The sequence below is a fragment of the Theropithecus gelada genome, chromosome 11, assembly GCF_003255815.1.
Source record: "Theropithecus gelada isolate Dixy chromosome 11, Tgel_1.0, whole genome shotgun sequence".
Classification (NCBI taxonomy): domain Eukaryota; kingdom Metazoa; phylum Chordata; class Mammalia; order Primates; family Cercopithecidae; genus Theropithecus; species Theropithecus gelada.
The window spans coordinates 8,069,249-8,096,407 of record NC_037679.1 but is presented as its reverse complement, the minus strand read 5'-3'; the positions used below and the strand labels follow the sequence as shown (position 1 = coordinate 8,096,407).

The 27,159-nt window shown below is 46.9% G+C and overlaps 2 protein-coding genes and 1 pseudogene across 6 annotated transcripts; 2 read left to right on the top strand and 1 right to left on the bottom strand.

The window, feature by feature from the left end:
• On the bottom strand, nucleotides 1–26,505 carry CCDC65 (coiled-coil domain containing 65). Of its 3 annotated transcripts, XM_025403431.1 has the most exons (9): nucleotides 26,145–26,505; nucleotides 25,504–25,671; nucleotides 16,403–16,572; nucleotides 15,098–15,236; nucleotides 13,734–13,931; nucleotides 13,292–13,510; nucleotides 10,780–10,932; nucleotides 10,448–10,697; nucleotides 1–424 (listed from the first exon to the last, which is right to left on the bottom strand). In XM_025403431.1, the coding sequence occupies exons 1-9, from the start codon at nucleotides 26,274–26,276 to the stop codon at nucleotides 363–365; spliced, it is 1,491 nt and encodes a 496-aa protein (XP_025259216.1). In that variant the 5' UTR covers nucleotides 26,277–26,505; the 3' UTR covers nucleotides 1–362. The 3 variants fall into 3 exon arrangements, with proteins under 3 accessions (XP_025259216.1, XP_025259217.1, XP_025259218.1); XM_025403432.1 differs by lacking the exon at nucleotides 1–424 and having other exon boundaries at nucleotides 10,288–10,697; XM_025403433.1 differs by lacking the exon at nucleotides 1–424 and having other exon boundaries at nucleotides 10,288–10,697; nucleotides 25,504–25,653; nucleotides 26,167–26,505.
• FKBP11 (FK506 binding protein 11) lies at nucleotides 5,612–9,904 on the top strand. 3 transcript variants are annotated; one of them, XM_025403440.1, is made up of 6 exons: nucleotides 5,612–6,563; nucleotides 6,745–6,810; nucleotides 7,208–7,295; nucleotides 7,592–7,625; nucleotides 7,998–8,068; nucleotides 9,663–9,904. In XM_025403440.1, the coding sequence occupies exons 1-6, from the start codon at nucleotides 6,432–6,434 to the stop codon at nucleotides 9,878–9,880; spliced, it is 609 nt and encodes a 202-aa protein (XP_025259225.1). In that variant the 5' UTR covers nucleotides 5,612–6,431; the 3' UTR covers nucleotides 9,881–9,904. The 3 variants fall into 3 exon arrangements, with proteins under 3 accessions (XP_025259225.1, XP_025259226.1, XP_025259223.1); XM_025403441.1 differs by lacking the exon at nucleotides 9,663–9,904 and adding an exon at nucleotides 8,255–8,649 and having other exon boundaries at nucleotides 7,998–8,085; XM_025403438.1 differs by having other exon boundaries at nucleotides 6,188–7,082.
• On the top strand, nucleotides 26,275–27,159 carry LOC112634204 (annotated as a pseudogene).

Sequence of the window (27,159 nt, the reverse complement as noted above, 5' to 3'; positions counted from 1 at the left end):
TATATGCCGACTCAGGCTTTTACTTTATTAACAACCTGTTATAAATAAATACTTAAGAACATTTAAAGAGCAGTGTTCTGCTTACTCTTTGGCACATAATAGGCATGCAACCTTGATGAACAAATAGATGAATTAATAAACACCATTGTCTTTAATCAAGCTGGGCATGGTGGGTGCCCCATGAGTCTTGGAAGCTGGGGTACTGTGGTAGGGTTTCTTCTACACACTGACAGAGACACCTTTGAGGGTGGAGGCTTTTCTAGGAATGGTTCTGTGATTAAGTTGTATCTCCAGCCAGGGGTGGGTCAACTCTCCTACTTTTCCAGGAATCATGTCACCTTTCTCTGTTGTTTGGATTTCTTCTAACTTGATCCAAGGAAAAAACTCCTCTGGTCCCTCCAGGGTGCAGGTGGGCTTGTGCTGCCTGTGGGTGGATATTGTCTTTAATAGTTTTGCCCTTTCCATTTTTACTACCAGCCTCTCCTACTCTACTCCTCTTCCCCTTCAGGTTCCTCTTCCCCTTCAGAACAGAGCCTCAGACCTGGATGAGACAATAGCCTTCCACCTTCACGACACTGTTAGAGTCAGCTGATACATCAGTGCAGTATGCTGTGTCATCCTTCTGCTTAGAAACTTCCAATGTGTTCCCATTGCCTTAGTCTGACATTCAAGGTTCTTCATAACTAGCCCTTAATTCCCTCTCCAACCATCTCGCTCTAGACTCTGGCCAAATCCCTTACTTTAGACAAATCAGTCCATTAATTTTTCCCAAACATCTGGCCCTCTGCCTTTACCTCCTTTCTCACTTGTTTAAAAATCCCACTCCAAGATCTAGCTCGTTTCACCTCCTCCACAAAGCTGCCTGTGCCCCCTGCAACCACAAGGACTTTTATAGTTTTTCCCCACGTTGGCTCCTTTAGCTCTGTTAGCACAACTCATTTAACACCTCCCACTCATTCCCCTGTATCACTATATATCTTGTTTATCCATATAATATTTAATATTAAAAATTATTTTCATAACCTGAGAAGTAACACCTGAGCAGGAAAAAATTTATTTTTATAACCAAAGTAATTTTTATTGTAAAAGATCCAAACAATACAAAAATATACAGAGCAACATATGGGACATTCCCCTCTACTAGTCTTTCATGCCCAAACGTAACCATCCTCAGCTATTTGATGTGCATCCTTCTAGTTCCTTTTCTAAATGTATGTGCTGATACATGTTTGTGGAGGGGTTAAAATATAAATGGGCTCATATCGCATCTGTTATTCTGCTACTTGCTTTTTTTTACTTAGGGTATATATACATTTGTCTTAGATATTTTCTATATTAGTATAATTAGATCTTTTAATGCCTTCTCAGTATTTCATAGTATAATTTCTTCAAAATAAAACATACTGTCTAGAATCTATTATTCGGAGGGTATCGTGTAGCTAGTACTTAGCTCCAGACATGATTGCAAGCTTGACCTTGCCATCAGTTAGCTGGCTCTGGGAGAGATAGGAAGGGAGGAATGGGGCATACACAAATAACTGCAACAAAAGGAAAAATATAATAATATCCACAAGTGTATGCCTGGAGCTCCTAGCTAAGAGAATCAGGACTTCACAGAGGAAATGATATTCGAGCTTAGCCTGGAGGGAGCTTGATAGGTAAAAGAAGTGTATGTGTGCAGGCACAGAGATGGAAACAGAAAGATGTAGGTTTGTCTGATGCCAGACCACAGTCCTTGAGCAGGAAGGGAGTTTGGCTTAATTCACAAACATTTACTGAGCATTTATGTGTCAGACATTAATTATACTAGCAATGAAGATTTAGAAATGAGAAACATGAAGTTCCTGTCTCTAAAAGGGATTCAGTTTAATGGAATAAAAGCCAAGTTTGGAAAAGCAGATTAGGGCCGGATGACAAGCTTTCAGTTGTCATGTCAAGGAGTTGGAATTTTATTCACATGGGCAATGTGAAGCCATGGTAGGCTTTTTAGTGGGCAGATGATGGGACTGAAACTGTAGATAGCAGCAGTGTACACAATGGTCCAAAGTAGGGAGAGGCTAGGGATGAGGGGCTTATTTTTTGAGAGGAGGTCTCTGTCACCTAGGCTGGAGTGCAGTGGTGTGATCATGGCTTACTGCAGCCTTGATCTCCTGGGCACAAGTGATCCTCCCACCTTAGCCTCCTGAGTAGCTAAGACCACAGGAGCACACCACCATACCTAGCTAATTGTTAAATTATTTGTAGAGATAGGGTCTTGCCATGTTGCCCAGGCTGGTCTTGAGCTCCCTGGCCTCAAGCAATCCTCAAGTGATCCTCCTGCCTCAGCCTCCCAAAAATGTTGGGATTACAGGTATGAGCCACCACGCCAAGACTTTTCTTAAACAAGATAGAAGTTTAAAGGCCAGATGTGGTGGCTCACGCGTGTAATCCCAGCACTTTGGGAGGCCTAGGCAGGCGAATCACAAGGTCAGGAGATCAAGGCCATTCTGGCTAACACGGTGAAACCCCATCTTCGCTAAAAAGAAAAATACAAAAAATTAGCCGGGAGTGGTGGCGGGTGCCTGTAGTCCCAGCTACTTGGGAGGCTGAGGCAGGAGAATGGCGTGAACCCAGGGGGCGGAGCTTGCAGTGAACCGATATCGCGCCACTGCACTCCAGCCTGGGCGACAGAGCAAGACTCTGTCTCAAAAAAAAAAAAAAAAAAAGAAGTGTCTTTCTGCCTCAGTTAAAAGGTGTCTGGGGCTGTGCATGGTGGCTCACACCTGTGATCCCAGCACTTTGGGAGGCCGAGGCAGGTGGATCACCTGAGGTCAGGAGTTCGACACTGGCCTGGCCGACATGGTGAAACCACATCTTTACTAAAAATACAAAATTAGCCTGGTGTGGTGGCACACACCTGTAGTCCCAGCTATCCGGAGGCTGAAACAGGAGAATTGCTTGAACCTGGAGGCAGAGGCTGCAGTGAGCCACAATCGCAGCACTACACTCCCGCCTGGGCAAGACAGAGTGAGACTTCATCCAAATAAATAAAAATAAATAAAAATTAGCCAGATATGCTCGCTTGAACCCAGGAGGTGGAGGTTGCAGTGAGCCAAGATCACACCACTGCACTCCACCCTGGGCAACAGAGTGAGACTCTGTCAAAAGAAAAAAAAAAAATGGTGAGCTGGGCGTGGTGACTGACACCTGTAATCCCAGCACTTTAGGAAGCCGAAGTGGACAGAGATCACTTGAGTCCAGGTGTTCAAGGCCAGCCTGGGCAATATGGCGAAACTGCATCTCTACAAAAAATGTAAAAATTAGCTGAGTGTGGTGGCATGCCCCTGTGGTCCCAGCTACTTGGGAGGCTGAGGCAGGAGGATCACTTGAGCCTATGAGGTGGAGTTTGCAGTGAGCCAAGATTGCACCACTATACTCCAGCCTGACTGACAGAGACCCCCATCTCAAAACAAACAAAAAAAGTATCTAGCAGCTGGTCTGAAGATAGGCATCTCAATTGTTCACAGCCATTTACAGATCGAACTCCTCTTTCCCCCTTCTCACTACTGCACTTGACTAGACTTTTTTCCCCCCACAAAGAATGGGGCTTCAGATACAACTGAAAAATAAAAGTGTCTGGTGGTAGGCAATCCAGAACTGGCATGGTGGCTCTGCAGTTAACAAGGACTTATGCTTCTTTTTGCTTCACCATCCTAGCATGCAGCTTCCACCCTAATGGTCATCTCATGGTCTAATATGTCTTCTAGAGCTTAATTCATCTTATCTGCATTTCAGATAGCAGACAGAAGGAATGAAAGATGATTGGGGGAGGGAGAGGAGCACAGAAGGATGCTTCCTAGTTAACTCTTTAAAGGGCCTTCTTGGAAGTCCAAGACAATACTTCCAACACTTCGTTTATGTTCTCTTGGCCAGAACTTAGTCAGTTAGCCATATCCAGCTTTAAGGGAGACTTGGAGATGTAGTTTTGTGGTTTTTTTGTTTAACTTAAAAAATATTTTGATACGTAATTTGCAAACAGTGAAATGCACAGATCGTAAGTATACAGTTTGATAAGTTCTGACAAATGCATACACCCATGTAACCCACATCCCTCTGAAAATATAGAGCATTTCATCACCCCTAGAAATTCCCTCCTGCTGAGGGGCCTTTTTTTTTTTTTTAAACAATACAAATGAGAGATAATGAAGGCTTCTTATCCTGAGGTGGGAGGGTTGTAGCTATGGGAATAGAAGGGAGGAGCTGGAGAGACTGTGGAAGGAGAATCCAGAGTAGACCCGTTGGATGTGGGAGATGAAAGAAGAATGAATGCTGGTAGCAGAGCCACTAACAGAAACAGCAGATAGGGAGGAAGTCCGGGTTGTTACAGATGGATTGGAAGAATGAGTGCAGTTAAGACTGTTGGCCGGGCGCATTGGCTCACGCCTGTAATCCCAGCACTTTGGGAGGCTGAGGCGGCCACATCATGAGGTCAGGAGTTTGAGAGCAGTCTGGCCAACATGGCAAAACCCCATGTACTAAAAATACAAAAATTAGCCAGGCGTGGTGGTGGGTGCCTATAATCCCAGCTACTTGGGAGGCTGAGAAAGGAGAATCGCTTGAACCCGGGAGGTGGAGGTTGCAGTGAGCCAAGATCATGCCATTGCACTCCAGCCTGGGCGACAGGAGTGAAACTGTCTCAAAACAACAACAACAACAACAACAAACTGTTTTAAAAAGTGGGCTGGGCATGGTGGCTCACACCTGCAATCCCAGCACTTTGGAAGGCCGAGGCGGGTAGATCACCTGAGGTTGGGAATTTGAGACCAGCCTGACCGACGTGGAGAAACCCTGTCTTTACTAAAAATACAAAATTAGCCAGGCGTGGTGGCGCATGCCTGTAATCCCAGCTGCTCGGGAGGCTGAGGCAGGAGAATTGCTTGAACCCGGGAGTTAGAGGTTGTGGTGAGCCGAGATCGCACCATGGCACTCCAGCCTGGGCAGCAAGAGCAAAACTTCTCCTCCTAAAAAAAAAAGTGAAGTCTGGCCAGGCGTGGTGGCTCACGCCTGTAATCCCAGCCCTTTGAGAGACCGAGGCAGGCGGATCACCAAGATCAGGAGTTTGAGACCAGCCTGGCCAACATGGTGAAACCCTTATCTACTAAAAATACAAAAATTAGCCAGGCATGGTGGCGGGCGCCTGTGATCCCAGCTACTTGGGAGGCTGAGGCAGGAGAATCGCTTGAACCTGGGAGGCGGTGGTTGCAGTGAGTGGAAATCGCTCCACTGCACTCCAGCCTGGGCCACAGAGCGAGACTCCGTCTCAAAAAAAAAAAAAAAATGTGAAGTCGGCTGGGCACAGTGGCTCACACCTGTAATCTCAGCACTTTGGGAGGCCGAGGTGGGCGGATCACGAGGTCAGGAGATCGAGACCATCCTGGCTAACATGGTGAAACCCCCTCTCTTATAAAAATACCAGATTAGCCGGGCGTGGTGGTGGGCGCCTATAGTCCCAGCTACTCGGGAGACTGAGGCAGGAGAATGGCATGAACCCAGGAGGCGGAGCTTGCAGTGAGCCGAGATCGTGCCACTGCACTCCAGCCTCGGGGACAGAGCGAGACCCCGTCTCAAAAAAAAAAAAAAAAAGTGACGTCTTTACACAAACATAAAGGGGTTATGTGTGCTGTCCTTTGAGAAGTTTGTTGATGAAAGGAGAAAGAAGTAGTAGCACCAGAGGAAAAGGTCAGGGGTTTACCCTGTTCTTACAGGAAAACAGCGCCTTGCTCTTTTCAGCTAGCTTTTCAAAGGATAGGGATAGGACAGCTCCCTGCCCTCTTTCGGATATTTGGATCTATAACCTCCAGAAATTCAGGCTGAAGTAGTTGGAGGTCGGAGAGGAATGAGACAACTGCCTGGGTGGGGTGGGCCAGCCAGACACTGCCAGGATAGCCACAAGGAGACATAACTTAGAGGAAAGAGCAGACAGCAACCACGTTGGACTCAGGCAGTCCTGGGTTTGAATCCTGTCTGTATCACCACCTAGCCTGATGACCTTGGGCACATCCTGAGCACCCTGTGCCTTATCTGTAAAATGGAAACAATTATGCTGACCTTTTAGGTTGGTTTTGAGGATTAGAGACTAGCTCCTGACACACAGTAGGTAATCGTAAATGGGTGCTATTATTTGGCCCAACCCACATTATAGGACAGAACGTCTAATGAACGGGTCAGAACCTGCGCCCTCCGGATCTTGGAGGGTACAGAGGGCGCCCCTCGGCCTCCTCTCTTTCGGAGGTGGGGACAAGGTGGAGGAAGGGCTGCAGGAGGAGGAGCTCTAGCATCGCGACCCGCCCCGTCCCGTCCAGTCTGGCCTGGGCGCTGCGGGAACGCTGTCCTAGCCGCCGCCACCCGAACAACCTGTCCTGGTGCCCCGGCTCCCTGCCCCGCGCCCAGTCATGGCCCTGCGCCCCTCACTCCTCCCGCTCCATCTGCTGCTGCTGCTGCTGCTGCTCAGTGCGGCGGTGTGCCAGGCTGAGGCTGGGTTTGAAACTGAAAGTCCCGTCCGGACGCTCCAAGTGGAGACCCTGGTGAGGAGATAGTCCCAAACCTCAGCACCCGTGGGCCGAGCCTTGTGGGGTAACACAGGGATCTCAACGAATCTGGGAGCCGGGAAGGAAGTGCGGGAACTGAGTTGGGGGTGGTGCTGGGTCTAAGAGCGAGAACGGGATCTTTGGAAGAGCATCCGTGACCCCTGTAGTCCGATCGTAGGTGGAGCCCCTCGAACCATGTGCCGAGCCAGCTGCTTTTGGAGACACGCTCCACATACACTACACGGTGAGGGGTCTCGGGGGCCGGGGCGGGGCCTGGGAGGGGGTGGCGCCCTGCTGAAACACGTCAGCTTTGGCTTGGACACGTGGCAAGCGGTTCGGGAGAAGAAACTCGGGGCTCTGGGGTTGTCGAGCACATGGCGAGGGGAGAGGCGTTGCTCTTCCGTGCCTCTTTTTCCTCCTTGCTTTTCTGCCAGTTCCTACCTGGCACGGAGAAGTGCAGGGTGGAGAGATCTCCGAGAAGCGCCAGCCCTCTGGGGCTTCCTGTTCCTTACAGCGGTAAGGGGAAGGCTAGGCTGCCGCCCTAAGGGGGCTGCCGCCGCCCAGCGGTCCAGGTGTGTGTTGCGCGCCTGCTGGGAGGGAGAGGGTGCTAGGTGTATGCTCTTGATGCTCTCTCCCCCCAGGGAAGCTTGGTAGATGGACGTATTATTGACACCTCCCTGACCAGAGACCCTCTGGTTATAGAACTTGGCCAAAAGCAGGTGATTCCAGGTATGTGACCTGTGCCTCCCATTCTACCTCTTCACAACCTAAGCCCTTTCTTAGCCTCTTCAGCTCCAAAGCTGCCCTGGAAATTCCCCCTGAAATGAGTAAGACCCTAGGGCTCTACCAGTTACCTTCTGAGGTTCAAACCTCACTTCTAATACTCCACTTGTCCCAATTGGAAGCCAGAGATTTAAGAAGTGGGGGCAAGGCCTATTGAGGATGGAGGAGGAAGACTGGTGTTCATGTCATGGGATTTGGGGAAGGTGGATAGCTTCCAGTTCAGTTGTGTCTTCTTCCTCAAGGTCTGGAGCAGAGTCTTCTAGACATGTGTGTGGGGTGAGTATCTGGGCAGGGGTGGGCCTGGGTACCCTCTTTGCATGGGAAGAGGTTTTCTCTGCCATCCTTGCTCCTTAAGAAGCAGGAGAATGTGGAATAAAGGACCCTGCTTCCCACTGGACAGGTCCAGGTCAGTGGGAACCCTGAGGGCATCCAAAGCCTCTGTGCTTCTTGCGCTGTTGCTTTTGTTGGGGAGTTGAGGCACATGGGGAGATGGACACCTTTGCTGGCCAGCCTGTTTGGTGTTCAGGTGGAAAAGTTCGTGTTTTGGGTGTGAAGATCCAGAGGGTTTTGCTGGAGGAGCTTCAGCTGGACTGAGGCTGCTGGCCTAACTCTCCTGCCTCTGGCTGTGACTGACATTCCTTCCCTCAGAGAGAAGCGAAGGGCAATCATTCCTTCTCACTTGGCCTATGGAAAACGAGGATTTCCACCATCTGTCCCAGGTAATCTGACTAGGCCTGTCTCTCAGGCCATCGAAATACCCAGTCCCTAAGAGCTGTAAGGAGCTATATACTTTGTCTAATGCTTGAGAAGGTCCAGACCAAGTTTGTTTAGACAGACAGGAGTGGCTGGCGCCTCCATCTCCAGGGCCACTTTTTTCTTCCTCATATCACCAACAGGGACTAAAGACAAATAACCTGATGAGGCCACCTGGTGTGACCTCTAGCAGCCAGTAACTTGTTAGGGAAGAGAACTGCCTGTGCCACCACCTTTCCCAGAACACTGGGCTTCTTTCCTGCCCTTTTCTACAACTCTACGCTGTGTCAGCTGTACAGCTGCCCCCCGCCACCCTGCTTCCTTTCAGCCTCCATCAGGGAAGAGATAGTAAAAATAATCACAGTCAAGTAATTCAAAACAAAACAAAATGCAACTGTTAAAGCCAAGTCTACCCCATAACTTTAAAGGCCATCATAGGTCACTGCCAGTGTCTATTTTTGAAGGGTTGAGATGGACAGATTTCCCAAAATGCGTATCTTTTGCTTTCAGTTCTAACAAATGTTCTATTAGCTAAAATGTGTTGTACTCCACAGAGTGTTGGGCTCGTAATTCTTCTTCTTCTTCTTCTTTTTTTTTTTTTTTTTTTTTCTTTGAGACGGAGTTTCATTCTTGTTGCCCAGGCTGGAGTGCAGTGGCGCAATCTTCACTCGCCACAACCTCTGCCTCCTAGGTTCAAGCGATTCTCCTGCCTCAGCCTCCCGAGTAGCTGGGATTATAGGCGTGTGCCACCACGCCCAGCTAATTTTGTATTTTTAGTAGAGATGGGGCTTCTCCATGTTGGTCAGACTGGTCTCAAACTCTCAACCTCAGGTGATCCGCCTGCCTTGGCTTCCCAAAGTGCTGGGATTACAGGCATGAGCCACCGTGCCTGGCTGGGCTCATAATTTTTATTCTAGTTCCAGCTTAGAGGAAGGCCTGGAAGGAGGGTAGGGCAACCAAGGAGAAACTATTTTACCTAAAGCCCTATACCTCCCCATTCCCAGTGCTGCTTATTTGCGCCTCTTCCGCCCACTCATTTCTGTTCCACCTGCCCCTTTACTTCTTAAGCAGCATCCTCATCCTTCTTCCTCTTCAGTTCTTATGCTGAAACTCCTGTTATCTCATAATCACGTTGAATGTGCTCATTGGTTGGTTGATTTTTTGAAGTCTAGTTTAAATCCATTTAATTTCAGACCTGCAAAGACTCTATCCATGTGGTTATTTGGAAATACGATAAGTTAGTAGTTAGTATAGAGGGTTCTCCCACTTACAAATAGAGAAGAGTCTTACATTTCATATTCACAGAAAGTTTTCCTGCATTCAAAGACTTGTCACTGGACCCAAGCCACATGTGTAGTTGGGGTCAACATGACTATCACTGAACTCTGCTCATAATCCTCCTCTACTCTTGTCTAAAGGAATTCAACCCCACATTTAAATCTTGTCAGCTTCATAGTTGTTGGCTTTGCTGTGGCCTACCCTCCCTATTTTCATTCAGATTCTGAGCCCTGGATAAAATGCACTGAGAGTCTAACCCTCTCCACCCCTCTGCCTCTCTAGCGGATGCAGTGGTGCAGTATGACGTGGAGCTGATTGCACTAATCCGAGCCAACTACTGGCTAAAGCTGGTGAAGGGCATTTTGCCTCTGGTAGGGATGGCCATTGTGCCAGCCCTCCTGGGCCTCATTGGGTATCACCTATACAGAAAGGCCAACAGACCCAAAGTCTCCAAAAAGAAGCTCAAGGAAGAGAAACGAAACAAGAGCAAAAAGAAATAATAAATAATAAATTCTAAAAAACTTCTTTGCATTCTTCATCTGATACTTTCTGAGACTGCCTTTGAAAGTGGGAATGAGGTAAAGGGCTGAGGAAAAAAGCATTCTTAGTTGCATCTTGCCTGGCATGGGGGTGCTTGGAGGCCCTGGATCACCTCTTCCCCTGGCCTCTTCTTGCTGTCCTAACTGACTTTAAGGATCTGGTCTTGAGTCTTCCCATAGGATCTCTAAGTCCTTAAGGTATGGGTTTTGGCTCTCATGGCGCCCTGATTCTGAGGAGGGATGCTTAATTGAGCAGTGAGCCTCCTGGTAGTTGCCTGGCTGTTCTCTCTATTCCCTGGGACCACAGTGTTCCTAGTGTCCTCAAAGAGGACTGCTCTGTCCAATATGGAAAAGATACAAGGAGCTCATAAACTCCATGGAAATTTTTAATAGCAACATCCATACATCTCTCAAAAAAAAAAAAAAAATCTCAAGGAGTTGAAAGATTTTTTTCCTTAGATCACAGGTTGTGGAAGATCACGTGGGCTGCTTCAATTACATTTTAAGTGGTTGGATGTTGTTTATCACCTGGATGGGCTATAGGTATGGACAAGGGCTGGGGTAAATTGCTTTGATAGTTGACTATAAAGAGTGGGTTGAGCTGGCTCAGCACTTCGTCACTCACTGAGATGCCATCCAAGTACTGCTTCAGCATCTCCCGCAGCTTTCCATTGATATCTAGCAGCTGGGCTCGTCTGTGTTGGAGGCTCAGTTGCTCCAGTTTCACTTTGTTGTACCTTTTCCAGAAATTCTCCATTCCTGTGTAGTCCACCATCACCTGGGAGTGGAGTTGTAGGGAGGTGTGCAGCGAGACCCACTAGCAAATGCTGCCCAATGCCCCACCATCCCCCAGCCTTTACCTTGGCAAGCTCCTCAGTAAGCTCTTCTAGATTATTCTCCTCAATCCCCTCCTGCTCCTTAGGAGTCAATACTGATGAATAAAAAGGCAGCACCTTTTCTTCCTCAGTTTCAAATTTCCTACATATTTCAGCAAGTTTAAGGATCTTTTCACCCTATTTGAAGCAGGAAGAGAGTTTATATTAGGAAAGGGAGTGGAGAGGGAAGCTAGTGGAGTTGGTTCCCCTGTTTGAACCCAGGGAAGCTACTCATCCAAGTGGGAAACAATAGCAATAAATACATATAGCAAATAGAGGTTACCATGTAACACACACTATTCCAAGTATTTTCTATTCTTATTGTAAAATTAATTCATAGCCTGGGAAACATAGGAAGATCCCATCTCTACAAAAAAATTTGCAAAAGCCAGGTGTGGTGGCACATGCCTACAGTCTCAGCGACTGGGGAGGCTGAGGTGGAAGAATCACTTGAGCCCAGGAGGTAGAGGCTGGAGTGAGACGAGATGGTGCCACCACACTCTGGCCTGGGCAACTGAGTGAGACCCTGTCTCAAAAAAAAAAAAAAAAAATCATTCTTTCTTTTTAATTTCTTTTTTTTAAAAAAAAAAAAAAACTCCCTTTTTTTTTTTTTTTTTTTTTTTTGACAGAGTTTCACTATTGTTGCCCAGGCTGGAGTGCAGTGGTGCAGTCTTGGCACACTGCAACCTCTGCCTCCAGGGTTCAAGCGATTCTCCTGCCTCAGCTTCCCGAGTAGCTGGGATTACAGGCATGCACCACCATGCCCGGCTAATTTTGTATTTTTAGTAGAGATGGAATTTCTCCATGTTGGTCAGGCTGGTCTCGAACTCCCAACCTCAGGTGATCCGCCTGCCTTGGCCTCCCAAAGTGTTGGGATTACAGGTGTGAGCCACTGTGCCCAGCCAAAAACTCATTCATTATTAATTCATTTCTTTTGTCTTTTCTGTCCTTTTTTTTTTTGAGACAGGGTCTTACTCTGTCACCCAGGCTGGGGTACAGTGGTGCAGTCATAGCTCACTGCAGCCTCGATGTCCCAGGCTCAAGTGATCCTCCCATCTCAGCTTCCCAAGTATCTGGGCTCACAGGCGTGTGCCACTATGCCCAGCTTTTTTTTTTTTTTTTTTTGGTAGAGATGGGCTCTCCCTATGTTGCCCAGGGTGGTCTCAAACTCTTGGGCTCAAGCTATCCTCCCACCTTGGCCTCCCAAAGTGCTGGGATTACAGGCATGAGCCACCACGTCTGGCCAATTCATTTCAATTTAAAATGTAGACCAGACGCGGTGGCTTACACCTGTAATCCCAGCACTTGGGAAGCCAAGGTGGGTGGATCGCTGAGGTCAGGAGTTGGAGAATATCCTGGCCAACATGGTGAAATCCTGTCTCCACTGAAAATACAAAAATTAGCTGGGTGTGGTGGTGCGCACCTGTATCCCACCTACTCAGGAGGCTGAGGCAGGAGAATTGCTTGAACCGGGGAGGTGAAGGTTGCAGCGAGCCAAGATCATGCTACTTCACTCCAGCCAGGGCAACAGAGTAAGACTTCATCTCAAAAATAATAATAATAATTAATTAATTAAAATGTAAGAGGGGGCTCGATGCAGTGGCTCATGCCTGTAATCCCAGCGTTTTAGAAAGCCAGGGTGGGCCATGCGCAGTGGCTCAAGCCTGTAATCCCAGCACTTTGGGAGGCTGAGACGGGCAGATCACGAGGTCAAGAGATCGAGACCATCCTGGCTAACACGGTGAAACCCCGTCTCTACCAAAAAATACAAAACACTAGCTGGGCGAGGTGGCGGGCGCCTGTACTCCCAGCTACTCGGGAGGCTGAGGCAGGAGAATGGCATAAACCCGGGAGGCAGAGCTTGCAGTGAGCTGAGATCCGGCCACTGCACTCCAGCCTGGTCGACAGAGTGAGACTCCATCTCAAAAAAAAAAAAAAAAAAAAAGAAAGCCAGGGTGGGAAGATTGTCTGAGGCCAGGAGTTTGAGCCAGCCTGGGCAACATGGCGAAACCCCCTCTCTACAAAAAATACGAAAGTTAGCCATGCATTGGGGAGGCTGAGGCAGGAGGAACGCTTGAGCCCAGGAGGCAGAGGTTGCAGTGAGCCAAGATGGCGCCACTGCACTCCAGCCTGGGAGACAGAGTGAGACCCTGTCTTCACCAGAAAGAAAGAAAGAAAAAAAAAGTAGGAAGGGGCTCACCAGGGTGGCTCACACCTCTAATCTCAGCACTTTGGGAGGCCAAGGCAAGAGGACTGCTTGAGGCCAGGAGTTCATAACCATCCTGGGCAACACAGTGAGACCCCATCTGTAGAAATACATAAATAAATAAATTAATTTAATGTAAGAGGGGAGGAAACATGGAATAAAAAAGGTATTCCAAGTGTCCACTCAGCCGGGAAGCAGGAAGAAGCCTTCGCTATCCTTTCCAAATCCCTTTAACCTTGCAGGGAGCCAGGTTCCTTGACTTTGTTCTGACTGTCCTCTCCCTTATGTTACCTTATCAACAATCTTTCTCAGGGCCTTGAGGGTGGCATTACTTTCCAAGGTGAGTTTGACTAAGTTCTTCTGGGATGCTGCCCGGGCCTGAGTCCTTTGGGCCTTAAGTTTTCGCAGTTGTACAAGGACCAATTCCTTGTCGTTACGGATATACCGGTTCTCATCTTCACTCTCACGGCTGTGTATCATGATCTTGCCTTTTGAAATAGTTATGGCATCCTAGAGGAACAGATTAGGGGAAACACTTGGCCAAATGAGGGTCTTCAGTGAGACAGGTAAAAGGGCTGCCTGGGGACTGAAATCAGAGCATATCATCTTTTCCCAACCAATCAGTGATGAGGCCCAGGGGAAATGAGGGGAAGCAGAAGAGGGGATAATAGAGCAGTTAGAGCAGTGAGTATTTCACTGTGAGTAACTCACAGGTTAGTGAGTATACACTAACCTGTAGTTTCTGTATTTTTTTCATCTGTACTTCAATCTCTTTGGAGCTCTTCTCATCCTTCACCTGCAGGGTCTCAAAGGCAGCCTTTCGATCCTCTGTGGCATCAGTGTAATTCTTGAGTACATCCTGGAACTTTCTCCACAGATCTTCTACTATGTTCTCCAGGTGCAGCCTTAGAAAGTGCTTCTCTTCTAAATTCTAGCAAGTGACCCCAAAATAGCAAATGTTTGGAATTACCTCATTAGTGCCCTTTCACTTCCACCAGCAACCTCACCCTCTTGAACTGTTTGTAGCATAGTTTAGTACAGAGGTCTTCAATGAAAATGCCTACACAAGACCAGGCAGATGATATAAATAAGTTTTGTGGGCCGGGTGGGGCCTGTGGTGAACTGGAGAGGAAATGCTGCATTTGGGAAGAGGAGGGGCAGCCACTGAGCTCCACATGAGCCTTGCCATTTGGAAATGTGGCCCAGTGTTGCCAGATCTTTAAAATTTTCAAGGGAAGCTGAAAATTTGGATGTTTTTATGAAATCTCCAATTTTCAAGTGTAAGATGCTTATTCAAAAAATTTTATAAAACACTATGGGATAAATAAAAACAAAGAACTCCATACCCAAACCTAGGTCTGTGGGCTGCCTAAGTTTGCAACCTCGAGGACAATGGAAAGCACTTTGGATCAAGGGGCAGGAGACCTAGATTCTCCTGGTTCTACCACAGACCAGCAGCATGACTTTGGCAGGTCATTTTACCTATTGGGCCTTACTTTCTTCATCTGAAAATCACAGGGGTGAAGCCAGATGATCTCCTTGGTGCTTTTTAGCTCTAAAATGCATTCCCTTGACATTTTAGAATGGTCCTCCCTCCCAACCAATTTTCACAAAATTACAAAAAGCAGTAGGGATACCTACAGTGGCAATAGATATTTTATTCACTGTGTTGGCTAAAGGGGTCTCTTCTACCTCTAGTAGCCTTGAGCATTTTAATTTTTTAATTTTTTAATTTTTTTGAGAGAGGGTCTCGCTCTGTCACCCAGGCTGGAGGGCAGTGTTGCTATCACAGTTCACTACAGCCTCCGGCTTCTGGGCTCAAGCGATCATCCTACCTCAGCCTCCTAAGTAGCTTGGACCATAGGCACACACTACCACGCCTGGCTCTTTTTTTTTTTTTTTTTTTTTGGTTGGGGGGTAGAGATGGCAGTCTCTCTGTGTTGCCCAGGCTGGTCTTGAACTCCTAGTCTCAAGTGATCCTCCTGCCTTGGCCTACCAAGGTGCTGGGATTACAGGTGTAAGCCACTGTTCCCAGCCTCCTTGAGCATTTTTCTATCACCTCCTTCCACTTCTTGTCTATCTACTCTCCCTCCGTACCATGTTTTTGAGATCATTCCACATGCTCTGGAACTCCAGCTTGCTTTCATACTCAGAATCTATATAGTTCTGCTCCATGGCCATGAAGATATCTTGTAGATAGTGAATCTCTTTCTCATGTTGGTCAATAATTGTCTTCCTGTAGGAGACAAGACACTGTCCCTGCTCTGAGGGATACAGGATATTGACCAATAATGACAATTCAAAGCAGTATGTAATAAATCTATGTGAATGGTACAAACTCTCAGGTACTGATGGAGAACAGAGAGAGGGAAGGCTCTATTCTTTTTAGGACTAGAAAGAATGAATACAGTTATTTTATTTTGATTTCTGAATGGGTAATACATTCATGTACTTTCAAAAAAGTACAAAAGGTTACAGTGAGAAGTCTCTCTCCCATCGCTGTTCCCTGCCAAATGGGTAGGATTTTGATAGTTGAAAATAGGTAGTTGGGGCCGGGCGCGGTGGCTCAAGCCTGTAATCCCAGCACTTTGGGAGGCCGAGACGGGCGGATCACGAGGTCAGGAGATCGAGACCATCCTGGCTAACACAGTGAAACCCCGTCTCTACTAAAAATACAAAAACTTAGCCGGGCGAGGTGGCAGGCGCCTGTAGTCCCAGCTACTCGGGAGGCTGAGGCAGGAGAATGGCGTGAACCCGGGAGGCGGAGCTTGCAGTGAGCTGAGATCCCGCCACTGCACTCCAGCCTGGGTGACAGAGCCAGACTCCGTCTCAAAAAAAAAAAAAACAAAAAAAAAAAAAAAAAAGAAAATAGGTAGTTGGTAAAAGGAATTTGAGGAGTTAAACTTAAAAAGAAGAAAAAAAAAAGAGTTATTTTAAAAAAGTAAAACAATAACTTAGCCAGGTGAGGTGGCACGCACCTGTAGTCCCAGCTACTGGGGACACTGAGGCAGGAAAATTGCTTGAACCCAGGAGGCAGAGGTTGCAGTGAGCTGAGATCGCACCACTGCACTCCAGCCTGGACGGCAGAGCACGACTCCGTCTTGAAAAAACAAAACACAATAAAAATAAATAAAGAAAGAAAAAAATAGTGAAAGAAAAAAGAAGAAAGTGGGTGGTGAAGGCACACAGATAGGGGGCCTGATGTAAGTAAAGGGAAGCTAGAGCTGCAAACTTAAGCCAGAGTTTGTTTAAAAGGAACCAAGATATTCTTTGCTGGGGGTCCTGTGATAATCAATGTGGGATGCTCCAAGATACTAGCCACTTGCTTACAGGCAACTCCTTGACACAGACTCTGGACACTCCCCTGGATTCAATTCCCCATCTTCTCTTAGGCCCCCATACCTTTCTGTCTCAAACTCCTTGGTTAGGGCTTCCAGCTCCATGTTGTAACTTTCCTCCAGGAGACTGAGCCGGTGCCTCTGCAGGGCCAAAAGCTGGTCAACATTGTGCAAGTGGCTGCGCAGGGCACGGGCATACTGCTCCTCAGCTTCGGACAGATCTTTAGCTAAAGACTAGGCCAAAAAGAGAGAGTTACCATTCCAGCTGAATGGCATCTGTGTGAGAAAATAAAAATATATTCAGCTTGCAGTTTTTTATTTGTTCCTACTGCCAATTTGGCTTTAAGAATGCTAGTTGTCCTCCTCACTCGTGTAAAGCAAGAGTGATGGCAAGAGCTGAGCAAGGTGGCTCGCATCTGTAATCCCAGCATTTTGGGCAGCCAAGGTGGGAGGATTACATGAGCCTGGGAGCTCAAGACTAGCCTGGGCAACACAGTGAGACCCCCCAATCTCTACAAAAAAAAAAAAAAACAAAACACATAAAAATTACCCAGGCTGTAGTCCCAGCTACTCACAAGACTTGGGCAGGAGGATTGCTTAAGCCCAAGAGATCAAAGTTGCAGTGAGCTGAGATCATGCCACTGCACTCCAGCCTGGGTGACAGAACAAGACCCTGTCTCAAAAAAAAAAAAAAAAAAGGCCGGGCACAGTGGCTCACACCTGTAATCCCAGCACTTTGGGAGGCCAAAATCCCAGCACTTTGGGAGGCAGGCAGATCACAAAGTCTGGAGTTCAAGACCAGCCTGACCAACATGGCGAAGCCCCGTCTCTAGTAAAAATACAAAAATGCCGGGCGCGGTGGCACAAGCCTGTAATCCCAGCACTTTGGGAGGCCAAGGTGGGTGGATCATGAGGTCAACAGTTCGAGACCAGCCTGGCTAACACGGTGAAACCCCATCTCTACTAAAAATACAAAAAAAAAAAAAAAAATCCGACCATGGTGGCAGGCGCCTGTAATCCCAGCTACTTGGGAGGCTGAGGCAAGGAGAATTGCTTAAACCTAGGAGGCAGAGGTTGCAGTGAGCTGAGATTGCGCCACTGCACTCCAGCCTGGGTGACAGTGCGAGACTCTGTCTCAAAATAAATAAATAAATAATAAAAATACAAATATTAGTTGGGTGTGGTGGCGCGTGACTGTAATCCCAGCTACTCGGGAGGCTGAGGCGGGAAAATTCCTTGAACCCAGGAGGCCGAGGTTGCAGTGAGCTGAGATCATGCCACTGCACTCCAGCCTGGGCAAGAGAGCGAGACTCCGTCTCAAAGAAGAAGAAGAAAAAAAAAAGTGATAGCAAGGAGCCCCATGAAGCCAGCCAGTGTCCTGTGGATGACTAACATTTACAGTGATGTAGCCACCCCTGAAAGGGATCAGGGATTCTTGGAGAAATGAGTGCTTTGAGGTCTGATGCAGAAAATGAGTTGACCCTGGGGTATCTTTTTTTTTTTTTTTGAGATGGAGTCTCGCTCTGTCACCAGTCTGGAATGTGGTGGTGTGATCTTGGCTCATTGTAACCTCAGCCTGCTGGGTTCAAACGATTCCTGCCTCAGCTTCCTGAGTAGCTGGGACTACAGGCACCTGCCACCACGCCCAGCTAATTTTTTACATTTTTAGTAGAGACAGGGTTTCACCATGTTGGCCAGGATGGTCTTGATCTTATGATCCGCCTGACTCGGCCTCCCAAAGTGCTGGGATTACAGGCATGAGCCACCGCTCCAGGCAGAACCTGGAGTATCTTATCATAAAAGATAGCAAAGAAGCTATCAAAGACCAAAAGGGTCATGTCAGAAGGACCCAGGAACCAACATGAAGTGCCTCACTGAGGCAGATTTTCCAAAGAAAATCACAGCAATATCTCCCATCCTACGATTCTCTGCTATGTGACCTTGCCACTCCCCTATCAAAAGGTGGTGTCTCTTCTTCCAGCTCCTTGAATTTGGGCAGACCCTATGACTACATGGGTCAATAGAATACGGTGGAAGTGACACTATGCCAGTCCCAGGCATAACCCTTGGCTGGCCTGGCAGTTTCTGCTTCCTGCCCCTTAGAATGCTTGTTCTTAGGATGATCCCCCAGGAGCCTAACAGTCATTCTGTGAGAAGCCAAGTGCAATGAATTTTTATTTATTTATTTATTTTTATTTTTTATTTTTTATTTATTTATTTTTTTGAGATGGAGTCTTACTCTGTCACCCAGGCTGGAGTGCAGTGACACCATCTTGGCTCACTGCAACCTCCGCCCCCCAGGTTCAAGTGATTCTCCTGCCTTAGCCTCCCGGAGTAGCTGGAATTACACACTACACCCAGCTAACTTTTTGTATTTTTTAGTAGAGATGGGGTTTCACCATGTTAGTCAGGCTGGTCTTGAACTCCTGACCTCGTGATCCACCCGCCTCGGCCTCCTAAAGTGCTGGGATTACAGGTGTGAACCACCGCGCCCAGCCAGAAGGTTTTTTTTGTTTTGTTTTTTAATCAGTTATCACTGGAGGATACCAGACAACCAATTTTTTAAAAAACTGTTAAATAAAGGCAAGAGAAATAATCAAGCATTTATCTTGCTTTTCCTGTATAAACTATAGCTTTGAGTAATTGAATAGAAAATGAGGGGAAGTATCTCTTTTCAGAAATACTCAAGCTAATGAACAAAAAATGGGCCGGGCGCGGTGGCTCAAGCCTGTAATCCCAGCACTTTGGGAGGCCGAGACGGGCGGATCACGAGGTCAGGAGATCGAGACCATCCTGGCTAACACGGTGAAACCCCATCTCTACTAAAAATTACAAAAAACTAGCCGGGCGAGGTGGCGGGTGCCTGTAGTCCCAGCTACTCGGGAGGCTGAGGCAGGAGAATGGCGTGAACCCGGGAGGCGGAGCTTGCAGTGAGCCGAGATCCGGCCACTGCACTCCAGCCTGGGTGACAGAGCAAGACTCCGTCTCAAAAAAAAAAAAAAAAAAAAAAATGAACGATACTATTAGAAAATCAGGCCAGACACAGTGGCTCACACCTGTAATCCCAGATCTTTGGGAGGCTGAGGCAGGAAGATCATTTGAAGCAAGGGTTTGAGGCCAAGAGTTTGAGAATAACCTGGGCAACAGAGTGAGGGCCCTATCTCTATTTCTTTCTCTCTCTCTCTTTTTTTTTTTTTTTTTTTCCTTACTGGATCACTACATCTAGACCCCATCTCTATTTCTTTTTGTTTTGAGTCAGGGTCTTGTTCTGTCATCCAGGCTGGGTCAGGTGTCATGATCACAGCTTATTGTAGCCTCAATCTCCCAGGCTCAATTGATCCTCCACCTCAGCCCCCTGAGTAGCTGGGACTACAGGCACACACTACCATGCCCAGCTAATTTTTAAGTTTTTTTTAAACAGGGTTTCACCATGTTGCCCAGGCTGGTCTCGAACTCCAGGGCTCAAAGGATCTGCCTGCCTCAGCCTCCCAAAGTGTTGGGATTACAAGCATGAACCACTGTGCCTGGCCCCATCCCCATTTCTAAAATACAATTTAAACATTTTAAAAATAAGCATTTTTGCATCTCCCAATGATTTAATGGATCAACAGCTGCTAACATCACAAAAAGAGAGCTAGACAATATGTGTCTCTTGATACAACATCGCTAAGCATCTAAATCCAATTACCCAAATAAAAATACAGAGGAAAAAGTAATGTGGTAAACTGCAATACAGAATACTATGCAGTTGTAAAATAAGAAGCTCTTTACAGGAAAATATGGAACAATCTCATATATATGAGCACAATCTTGGCTCACTGCAACCTCTGCCTCCCAGGCTCATGTGATCCTCCTACCTCAGCCTCCCCAGTAGCTGGGACTATAGGCACATGCCACCACACCCAGCTAATTTTTATATTCTTAGTAGAGACAGGGTTTTACCATGTTGCCCAGGCCGATCTCGAACTCCTAGGCTCAAGCAATCCACCTGCATTGGCCTCCTAAAGTGCTGGGATTTCAGGCATGAGCCACCGTGCCCAGCCTCCAAGATACATTATTAAGTGAAAAAACCAAGGGGCAGAATAGTATATAATATGATCATTTATGTAAAGAAAAAAGAAAAAAGATTTCCTTATGAAACTAGAATTATTGGAAGGAACACTGGGTACCTGGAAGGCACTGGTGGGGAGGAACTTTTCTCTATATAACCTTTTTTTCTTTTGGATTTTGAATAATGTGAATGTACTACCTTCAAAAAAGTAAAACAAGATTAAACAGAAAAGCATTTATGGAATTGCCCACATGATCCAGGCACCTTGAGTCCACTCACTGTAAACTACCATGACCTCTACACAGAGATAGCTTTTACCTTATATGTTTACAATGATAAAAGGATCCTATGAAATAGGTTCTGATGATGGAAGACTATTCACTCACTGAGCAAATGTTTACCTAACCCCTGCTATGTACCAGCACTGTGCAGGATGTTCAGGATTCAGAGATAAAAAGATATGCCCACTGCTCCCAAAGGAGCTTACAGTCTAGTAGGAAGAGTTACATAAATAGAAAATCACAACATAACATGGAAATTGCTATAAGGTTGATGATTTATTGAGTGACAATGAATATAAAGGATTGAGTGCCTACATATGACTAAGCACTGGGAAAGCCTTCACCAAAGAGATGTCGTTTGTATCAACTCTTGAAGGAGGAATGAAAGTTTACCAGGATGGTCGGGCTCACTCCTGTAATCCCAGCACTTTGGGAGGCTGAGGCAGGTGGATCACCTGAGGTCACGAGTTCCACACCAACCTGACCAACATGGTGAAGCCCCATCTCTACTAAAAATACAAAAATCAGCCAGCATGGTGGCGCACACCTGTAGTCCCAGCCACTCAGGAGGCTGAGGCAGGAGGATCACTTGAACCTGGGAGGTGGAGATTGCAGTGAGCAGAGATTGCACCACTGCACTCCACCCTGGGCAACAGAATGAGACTCCATCTCAGAAAAAAAAAAAAAAAAAAAAGGGCAGAGTGCAGTGTGGTGTATAATCCCAGCATTTTGGGAGGCTGAAGTGGGCAGATCACTTGAGGTCAGGAGTTCAAGACCAGCTGGCCAACACGATGAAACCCTGTATCTACTAAAAATACAAAAATTAGCCGGGCGTGGTGGCGTGCACCTGTAATCCCAGCTACTTGGGAGGCTGAGGCAGGAGAATCGCTTGAACCCGGTAGGTGAAGGTCACAGTGAGCCAAGATCGCTCCACTGCACTCCAGCCTGGGAGACAGAATGAGACTCCGTCTCAAAAAAAATAAATAAATAAAAATAAAAATAATAAGAAAGTTTGTCTGGACGACTGGAGAAGAAATGGAGATGAGAATTCCAGACACAGGGAATAGCATATGCAAAGGCACAGGTAAGAAACAAGGCTGGCTGTATGAAAAGTACAGGTGGGCAGAGGCCGGGTGTGGTGGCTCACGCCTGTAATACTCAGCCTGGGCAACAAGAGCGAAACTCCATCTCAAAAAAAAAAAAGTACAGGTAGGAACCAGATCATGAAAGGCTTTGATGTTCTTACTATGGAGTTTGGATTTTTTCCTGTAGATGGGGGAACCACTAAGATTTAAGCAGTGGAGTGACAGGATTAGATTTCTGCTTTAGAAAGATAACCCTAGTACTCATGCCTATAATCCCAGCACTTTGGGAGGCCGAGGTAGTTGGATCACCTGAGGCCAGGAGTTAGAGACCAGCCTGGCCAACATGGCGAAAACCCGTCTCTACTAAAAATGCAGAAATTAGCTGGACACGGTGGCATGCACCTGTAATCCCAGCTACTCAGGAGGCTGAGGCAGGAGAATCACTTGAACCTAGGGGGCAGAGGTTGCAGTGAGCCAAGATTGTGCCACTGCACTCCTGCCTGGGTGACTCTGTCTAAAAATAAAATTAATAATAATAATAATAATTGTAGTAGTTCTGCAGAGAATCTAGAGGCAGTTGAATGTGAAGGGTGGAAAACAGGAAACAAATAGTTTAGGTTAGAGATGATGCCCAGGTCTCAACTACAGGAGGACAGTGGAAAAGGACAGCAGGGTATAGCTTTGAAAACTACTTTAAAGTAGACAACTTATACAACACTTAGTAACAGAGGTCAGGGTCAGATGCAAAATCTAGGATGGATTGGGCCCAGTGGCTCATGCCTGTAATACTAGCACTTTGAGAGGCCAAAGTGGGAGGACTGCTTGAGGCCAGGAGTTCAAGACCAGCATGGGCAACGTAACGAGACTACATCTCTACAAAAAATGTAAAAATTTGTTAGATGAGGTGGTGTGCACCTGTGGTCCCAGCTACTCCAGAGGGTGAGGTGGGAGGATCAGCCTGGGCAACACAGTGAGACCTTGTCTCTACTAAAAATTAAAAAATAATTCTAAAATTTAGCAATCATAAGCTGGGCGCGGTGCCTCACGCCTGTAATCCCAGCACTTTGGGAGGCCGAGGCGGGCAGATCACAAGGTCAAGAGTTCAAGACCAGCCTGACCAATATAGTGAAACCCCGTCTCTACTAAAAATACAAAAGTTAGCTGGGCGTAGTGGTGTGCGCCTGTAATCTCAGCTACTTGGGAGGCTGGGGCAGGAAAATCACTTGAACCCGGGAGGCGGAGGTTGCAGTGGGCCAAGATGGCACCACTGCATTCCAGCCTGGGCGACAGGGTGAGACTCCATCTCAAAAAAAAAAAAAAAAAAAAAAAAAAATTTAGCCAATCCTAGTGAGAGCCTGTAGTCCCAACTGCTCAGATGGGAGGATCACTTGAGCCCAGAAGCTTGAGTGTAGTGAGCTATGATTGTGCTATTGCACTTCAGCCTGGACAACAGTGAGACTGTCTCAAAAAATAAAATAAAATAAAATAAAATAAAGTCAGGGTAATATGTAAGATTGTCTAGCCCTAGAAAACTGGTTAAAGGGTGAGATGGCCAGACTCAGAAATCTGGGGAATGCTGAAGTTCAGAGGATGGAGAGAGGAAGATAAACTCACTGGAGTGAATGGTTTATGTCCCAGAGGTAGAAAAAATGACAGAATGGTGTCTTGCAAGCCAAAGGAGAGTTTCAAGACCCAGGGCATGACCAAGAATGTCAGTGCCATAGAGAGGTTAGGTTAGATAAAGACTAAATGATGAAAAGTAGTCACAATTCTGAACCGGTGGCCTTTACTTGAGCAGTTTCCTAGAGAAGGGTAGAAATCAGATGTTGTGGGATGCAGGGTAAAAGGGAAGTGAAGAAGTAGAGATAGTGAAGATCACTAACATTTCCACATTTAATATGTGTAGTCTTACTCAGGAATGACCCTGAAGGTGGTTAACATTAACAGTGTGTGATTTACCTAAGCAAGAACTGTTATCATAAGCTGAGAGGCTGCTGTGTAGGAAGAAGTTAATTGTGTCGGGGTGAACCTGGTCAACTACTCAGCTTCCCTTAACCCATTCATGCCTGAGGTTGCAAATATTTTTTGTGAAAAATCAGACCTTGGTGATGACCTTGAGCAGTACAAGATACATAACTCCCCAAAACTTAGCATTCCAATAATGGAACACTAGGCAATGAACACTGCTGTTCTTATCAAGTGTTTGATAACTTCCAATAAGTGTCTGAAAAAGCCTCTTAAAAATCCATAAGTTATGGGCCGGGCGCAGTGGCTAACGTCTGTAATCCCAGCACTTTGGGAAGCTGAGGTGGGTGGATCACCTAAGGTCAGGAGTTCCAGACCAGCCTGGCCAACATGGTGAAACCCTGTCTCTACTAAAAATATAAAAATTAGCTGGGCTTGGTGGTGGGCGCCTGTAATCCCAGCTATTCAGGAGGTTGAGTCAGGAGAATCACTTGAACCCAGGAGGCAGAGGTTGCAGTGAGCTGAGACCGGGCCTTTGCACTGCAGCCTGGGCAACAAGAGTGAAACTCCATCTCGAAAAAAGAAAAAAATCCGTAAGGTATAACTGGTGGGGTGTGAACTTCTAATGAATAATGGTTATTGCAAATTTGAGGACTCTTAATATATATCTCTGGAAGCTGCCCAAGGTCTGCTGAGCTTTTTCCCCAGGGGTTAGGCTATGAAAGAGAAATGTGTGTTTTCTAGAGGGGGAATACCATGTTGGCAATGTATATTTTGCTGTTACTGTGGGCTTTGTTTTGTTTACAATTGAAAAGACTCTGGCTGGGCGCAGTGGCTCACACCTGTAATCCCAGCACTTTGGGAGGCCAAGGCAGGTGGATCACGAGGTCAGGATATCAAGACCATCCTGGCCAACACGGTGAAACCCCATCTCTACTAAAAATACAAAAATTAGCCAAGCATGGTGGCACACGCCTATAGTTGCAGCTACTCGGGAGGCTGAGGCAGGAGAATCACTTGAACCCGGGAGGTGGAGGCTGCACTGAGCCGAGATCACAGCACTGCACTCCAGCCTGGCGACAGAGCAAGACTCCGTCTCAATAAATAAATAAATAAATAAATAAAAAGACTAAGGAGAAGGCAGTAAATGGAGGTAGACTATTAAAAGTAAGAAAAAAGAAGGGGTACAGAAAATCCCTTAGAAGAAAAGATAGGATGGAATCAAGAACTCAAGAACCTCCCAAGAGCATAAGGATGGCTGATTGAATTGCTTAGAAATCCAGAACTGCTCTTACCCATGGAGATCTTCTCAACCTTATCCAGGGCCACCGAAGTTGAATCAAGAGGCCAAACAATTTGGTTGAATGGAGCACTGCAGTGGGAATCAATAAACACAGGCTGGAGTCCTGGCTCTCTCACTGACTAGGTATGTGACCTTGGGCAAGTCAGTTCCCCTCTGGAACTGAGCCTTCTGACATTGAAATGAAGGTGTGGGACTCATTTCAAGTCACTGGGTGATGTCTACTGTGCCTTACAACTCTACTATTGGATAGTGCTGGTTTGGGGCAGCAGATTACAAGGAGAGTGGCTCCTCTAAGGGAGAGAGGGGTGAAAGATAGCCCCATATTCTATTTTTTATTTCTGTGAAAACCGTTGTTACCAATAGCCTGGCTTTCTCACAGCCTGTGTCTTGTGAGGGCTTAAAGATGGATTAATTCACTAGGATCATTCTATTAAGAGGTCAGGAAGCCATACTCAAGGTTTCCTTGGAAAGAGTGCCTACCTTGATGACATTGTCCTTACAGTCCACCACTCGTTCAAATGTTTGGCTGAGGATCTCAATGTCCTTATGAAGCTCTCTGGTCTTGACTTCCCTAAGGACAGTTCTCCACTGTGTGTTAATCTTATTAAGGTTCAAAGCACTGTTGTGTTCCTCCTTGGCCAGCTTGTCCTGTGTGAAGGAATAAATATACCTCCAGGAAGTCAGGGCCTTTCAGTACAACAAACAAGATCACTCTTAATTTATCAGCTGACACCTTACCCCTTTTCGATGGGAACGGCCTGATGGCATTTAGGGAGGGCAAGGGTGAATTTCCTTCAGGGTGGGAGCATCAGAGTAGGATGTTGTTTGTAATGACCCATCTCCAGGGAGAATATCAGCATTCCAGACAGCTGGGATAGCGGACAGGACCTAAGGTCCCAGTTCTGTGATTCAATAGAGACCGCCAAGCTGTATACCACGCACCCCCTCCATGCTTCGCGAACACCCCCGCCTCCCAAACAATGTTGCCTGAAATCTAAGTATATCTGGGTCTCAGGATTTCCGGAGGAGGGGAGGTCAGGATGAAAATGAGGTTTCCTCAGTGACAGGCCAGCGCAGCGGGTGGATGGGGTTGAGCAGGACATAATGCAAAAGGCCATCACCTTCAAGAACTGGCTGAGGAGCCTCTCTTTCTTTTTGGCCATCTCCTCCTCTGCCAGCAACTTCTGTTGAAACAAAAGCAGCTGCTCCTCATCGGACAGGGGGGTCTTGGCCTTTTTTTCTTTCTTAGGCATGGCGGGGCAGGGGATTGGATCCGGGAAAGAAGCTTCGGCCTGTCTCGACCCGCGTTACAGAGCGTAGAAGAAAAATGTCCCTAGAAAGGGGCCTTCCAGAACTGCCCCTGGTTGTGGGCGGTTGTGGGACCTGAGATCTCAGCTCTCGCACGAGAGAGACCCCGGACTATCAGTGAGGCTGAGCTCTCCCACGGTAAGACGCGTCTAGTCTCCTAGCAACGAGGATCTCGCTAATATAGAGAGGCAACGGCTAGAAGAGTCCATGTCTTGGAGCGCCCCCTACCCAGTGGAGGACCGCGGTCGATTTTTGAGAGGGTCCTTTTACCTCTCAAAAACCTGTCTCCTCAGTGCATTTTTTTTTTTTTTTTTTTTTTTTTGAGACCGAGTCTCGCTCTGTCGCCTAGGCTGGGCATGACCTCGGCTCACTCAACCTCCGCCTCCCCTGTTCAAGCAATTCTCCTGTCTCAACCTCCCCTCAGTGCACTTTTATAAACCTTCCTCAGACCCCGTGGGAAGCCCAAGATCGTCAAAAACAGAACCAAGAAGTCTGACCGATATGTCAAAATTAAGTGTAACTGGCGGAAACCCAGAGGTGTTGACAACAGAGTTCGTAGAAGGTTCAAGGGCTAGATCTTGATGCCCAACATTGGTTATGGGAGCAACAAAAAAACAAAGCACATGCTGCCCAGTGGCTTCCGGAAGTTCCTGGTCCACAACGTCAAGGAACTGGAAGTGCTGCTGTTGTGCAACGAATCTTACTGTGCTGAGATCGCTCACAATGTTTCCTCCAAGAACCGCAAAGCTATCGTGGAAAAGAGCTGCCCAGCTGGCCATCAGAGTCACCAACCCTAATCCCAGGCTGCACGGCAAAGAAAATGAGTAG

Coding starts and splice junctions, on each gene's coding strand:
- FKBP11 (XM_025403438.1), top strand. CDS start 6,762: ATGTGCCGAGCCAGCTGCTTTTGGAGACACGCTCCACATACACTACAC. Junction 7,083..7,207: donor GCTTCCTGTTCCTTACAGCG/GTAAGGGGAAGG, acceptor CTCTCCCCCCAG/GGAAGCTTGGTAGATGGACG. Junction 8,069..9,662: donor ATTTCCACCATCTGTCCCAG/GTAATCTGACTA, acceptor CTGCCTCTCTAG/CGGATGCAGTGGTGCAGTAT.
- CCDC65 (XM_025403431.1), bottom strand. CDS start 26,276: ATGCCTAAGAAAGAAAAAAAGGCCAAGACCCCCCTGTCCGATGAGGAG. Junction 13,932..15,097: donor GGAATGATCTCAAAAACATG/GTACGGAGGGAG, acceptor GTCACTTGCTAG/AATTTAGAAGAGAAGCACTT. Junction 425..10,447: donor CATACCTATAGCCCATCCAG/GTGATAAACAAC, acceptor ATCCACCCACAG/GCAGCACAAGCCCACCTGCA.